Source organism: Haplochromis burtoni, unplaced genomic scaffold (assembly GCF_018398535.1).
Source record: "Haplochromis burtoni strain Fernald_Lab_line unplaced genomic scaffold, NCSU_Asbu1 Contig_222, whole genome shotgun sequence".
NCBI lineage: Eukaryota > Metazoa > Chordata > Actinopteri > Cichliformes > Cichlidae > Haplochromis > Haplochromis burtoni.
Window position 1 is genome coordinate 465556 of NW_024582583.1, and position 4044 is coordinate 469599.

General features: G+C 48.3%; 1 protein-coding gene across 1 annotated transcript in view; it reads left to right on the forward strand.

Moving 5' to 3' along the window:
* Nucleotides 1–785: 785 nt before the first annotated feature.
* Nucleotides 786–4044, forward strand: part of LOC102292408 (ankyrin repeat domain-containing protein SOWAHC) — a gene marked incomplete in the record, with an annotated part of 27370 nt that continues 24111 nt past the window's right edge. Inside the window, 1 exon segment of the mRNA XM_042226683.1 lies at nucleotides 786–1091. Within this exon segment, the coding sequence (XP_042082617.1) occupies nucleotides 1083–1091 (9 nt within the window).

Below are 4044 nucleotides of genomic sequence, written 5' to 3' on the forward strand. Positions count from 1 at the left end.
CAGACTGCCTGCATTCACAAGGTCAGGTAAAAAGCTCTGAACGGTGGAGAAAATGCTCAAAAATAAATAAAAATTCATATAAACGCACAAATGATAACAAAATGAAGCTAGCATGTGGAACGACCGGTAAAACGTTCATCCAGCACAGAGGCTTAGGTGGGACCAACATACGTGGATTTAGGCCCAGAGACCGGTCAGCGACCACATGGTAACCTCCAGTTGCTAGGGAACAATGTGCCCTGGGGAGTGGTTGCTGCAGAACACCTACCTGTTATTGCACCCACTTGTAGTTTGCATGAATTGTCATTTTTGTTTTTGAGCTGTGCTGAAAATAGAAAAAGTGTAATGCAAACTGAAACACAGAAGGTTCACCTTTAAAATAAAACTTTACCGTCTCACCACCAAAACCAGGAGTGAAGGGAGGACAGGACAAAGGCACGCTGTGCAGCCAGAGATTAATAATAACTAATGATTAAATGCAGAGAGGTGTGTAAACACATAGTGACTGACAGGTTTTATTGGCTTTATCTGAGTTAAGAAGCAGAAAGTTAGCAGCCATCCAGGTCTTTATGTCTTTAAGACATTCCTGCAGTTTAACTCATTGGTGTGTGTTATCTGGCTTCATGGACAGATAGAGCTGGGTGTCATCAGCATAGCAGTGTAAATGTATGCTATGTCTTCTAATGATGCTGCCTAAGGGAAGCATGTATAATGTAAACAGAATTGGTCCTAGCACTGAACCCTGTGGAACTCCATAATTAACCTCAGTGTGTGAAGAGGACTCTCCATTTACATGCACAAACTGGAGTCTATTAGATAGATATGATACAAACCACTGCAGTGCAGTAATAAATATAGCAGCACTTCGACTCTTGAATGAGTGAAAGGTCATGACCAATAAATCAATCGACGGGATGTGTTTGTTCCACGTTAGTTTGGACAGTAGTTTAGCAGCCAGCAGCTTTTGTCCCTCCTGTTTTCAGTCCTGCTCTCAGGCTGTTTCACTGTGAATTCATCGGCTTCTGTGTTCTGACTCTTTCCGGCTGCCGCTGACGGCCTCCTGTGATGCAAACCTGCCGTACATGAAGGGGGTGAGTTTGGCTTCGTTAACATGAATCATCTGAACACAACAGAACACCTCTGCCTTCTGCCTCAATTAGCTGAGCGCCCATATCACAGAGAGCAGCTCCCTCACCTCCTGTCTCTCGTCACCACGGCGAGTTTAAACGAGCCGGACGTTCACGCGAGCAGAGGGCGGGGTTAATGTAAAATTCAGTTCATGTAAACTGGCCTCACTCAGATGTCCTGTGTGTTTGTTTGAAATACCTGCAGAAATGCAGCACTGCGCTGCGAGCCGTGCAGCCCTCTCTTCAAAGAGGCTGACAGCTCTGACAGCCTGCCATCAGGTTAATCACAGCAACATGGACAGATTACCGAACACGGCGTGCACAGAGACGCCGAACCACCGCACAGAGACTAAACCCTGCCGAAAGCTAAGAAGCACAAATACAAAGAAACGCAAAACAACGACAAAGAGACAGAAACGGACACAAATATGGAAAAAAAAATTAAAAGTCAGAGATTTTTATCAAACTGATAAAAGGAAGAAACGCAGCAACAACACGGCCTTATCGCATGTGCGTCTTCCTGTCTGTGGTCAGCTCGTTGAGCTGTTTTGTGTCTCGGGGTCTGGAGATTTCGGAGGGCTCAAACACGCCGGCGCCGACTGGCCTTCCGCTGCGCGCCTTGGACGCCGCATCGGGATGGCGGGTCCACGCTCATTAGGCCTCCGTGCGATTGGAGCGGCCCAGCAGCCAGACAGCGGGCGTGTGTAATGATATTGTAATTACATGGTAATTAATATCTGAGCAGACAGCGAGCCTGAAGGGAGGCGGCTCGGCTCCCAGCAGATGGGAGGGACTGATAATTTCTCCACAGCCATTCGCCGGAGCCTCTGTACTTTTATTTGGTGGCGGTTTGATTTCACGGTGCTGAGCGGAGGATCTCGGGAACGGCGAGATTGTCCTTGTTTGTGAGCGGCGCTCCTGCATCGATCTGTGGTTTCCTTTCTTCTCCTGCAGCTCTTTGAGACCCCGTCCCAGCATATGTTCCTCACATTCATTGTTAAGTCAAAGTGTGACTCCACAGCCAATAAAGAGCCGGCTTTTCAGAGCGCCACATATGGCAGAGCTGTTGCAGGCTGTCTTTGAAAACTCTACACAAGCAGAATTTCACACAGCTCTAAGCTGCCTATTCAAGAGCTCCGGCAAAGGGACCCCTCCATATGGCCTCGCCTAATGTGCCCCCCCTTCCATTAGCTGCACAGACCTCCCCGTGCAGAAATAACAACATTAATGGCGTAGCCCTCTCGCCACTTGACAGCGTTGCTCTCCTTTTCATGCCTCGCTTGATCAAAACGGAAGGAGTGAAGCTGACGCCTTTCTGATGTGCTTTTTGCCTGCTGCTTCCAGGCGAGCGGCGCTAACTCATCCCGCGCGTCACTCCTCCACCTCCAAAGGGCCGACAGATGCTCGGCACACCGAGCCCGACTGTTGGCAGGCAGTCGGCGGTTTGTGCCGGGTCACTGTCGGCGCTACCCCCGGATCTGTGCGAGGACAACGGCTGTGAGCGTCTCTCGGAGGCCCGAGTGTCCCGCTGAGGCGGACAGGTGTCTGTCATGTTTGCAAATGTGTAACACGGAGCTTTTGTGGTTCGTTGAGTTGGCCCGTGTTCTAGTTGGCTCGTTAACCATTTAAAGGAACAGAAAATCCCTGCACTGTGCACGATCCAGAGATCCTGCATCCAGCCTGCCGGTCTCTCAGTCTGCCGTGTGTTTGTGAGGATGTGTCCTTGCTCCTGTAGTAGACTGTAAATCAAAGATGTCAGAAAAAACTCATTCAAACTAACAGATTCTGGACTCTAATTCAAGCTGATCGTTATTCAGATGCATCCGTGCTTTCTACTCGTCCGGATCAGTTTGACTCTTTTAATAACACGAGGCCTACGGCTCATCAGAGCATTGCTGTAAATGCAGAATAATCTGCTCTGAGAAGAAAAGCATTCGATGTTTGAGTTTGGAAAAGTAAGTTTTGCCTCTGATTGACTCGAGGAAATGAATAAATGTGTCCTCTGCAGTCTTGAACACCTGCCTGTGTGAGGCTGAGGTGGAGGCACGAACAATCTGGTCGAGTGTTGGAGGAGGCCGGCGGGTGAGGCCGGCTTCAGTTAGCACCTTTTAATGAAAACTCTGGGCTCAGTGGTCAGTCTGCACCTCGCCGCCAACACGGGCACGTCGCCAAAATAAACCTCCATGAAGCATCCTGTGGACACTGACAGGTTTTTCCCCTCCTGTTCCTGTGATGGCGGCGCCCCGCTCGGTTTTCACGCTCACGGTTGTTGGCTGAATGAGGAACATCAGTGCGGCATAATTAAATGGGCGGAAAACAGCAGAAAACGATGTTCAGGCTGTTTAATCCAGTTTAGAGCAGCACCACGAGGGAGGGGGTCCAAATAACAGGACCAGGAGGAGGAGCTTCTGATGAAGCAGTGTGAGGAGGAAACGCAGCATCTTACCAAGGACTCGCATCAGGATGACTTTAACATCCATCAGAATGAGTCATAAATCTGCATAAATGTTTGCTGTATTAAAGCAAAACGAGCTTCGATCCTCCCTCCGGATGCACGGAGGACTGATGAGTTGTGTGGGATTATATATCCACAGACATCAAAAACCACTGCAAGTAGTTAAAGAAGGGCAAGAAACTCCATTAAAAAAACAGAAAATGACCACGATTCCTCCTACATTCACTTTAATATTAGGATTACAGTCTGATATTTGAAATAAGCCCTTCATTCTCCCACTAAGTTTAACGTTTTCTGTTTTCTCCTCTTCCACTCACTCGGACACACAGTTTGTAAGTCCATCTTTGTGTCTCTGTGTGCAGTGTTTGTGCCGTAGTGTTAGCACAGCTGCCAATGAGAACTTTACACACAAAGAAAAATAATATACTCTGAAAAGTGGATCTGCTGCTTTCAGCTCCACAT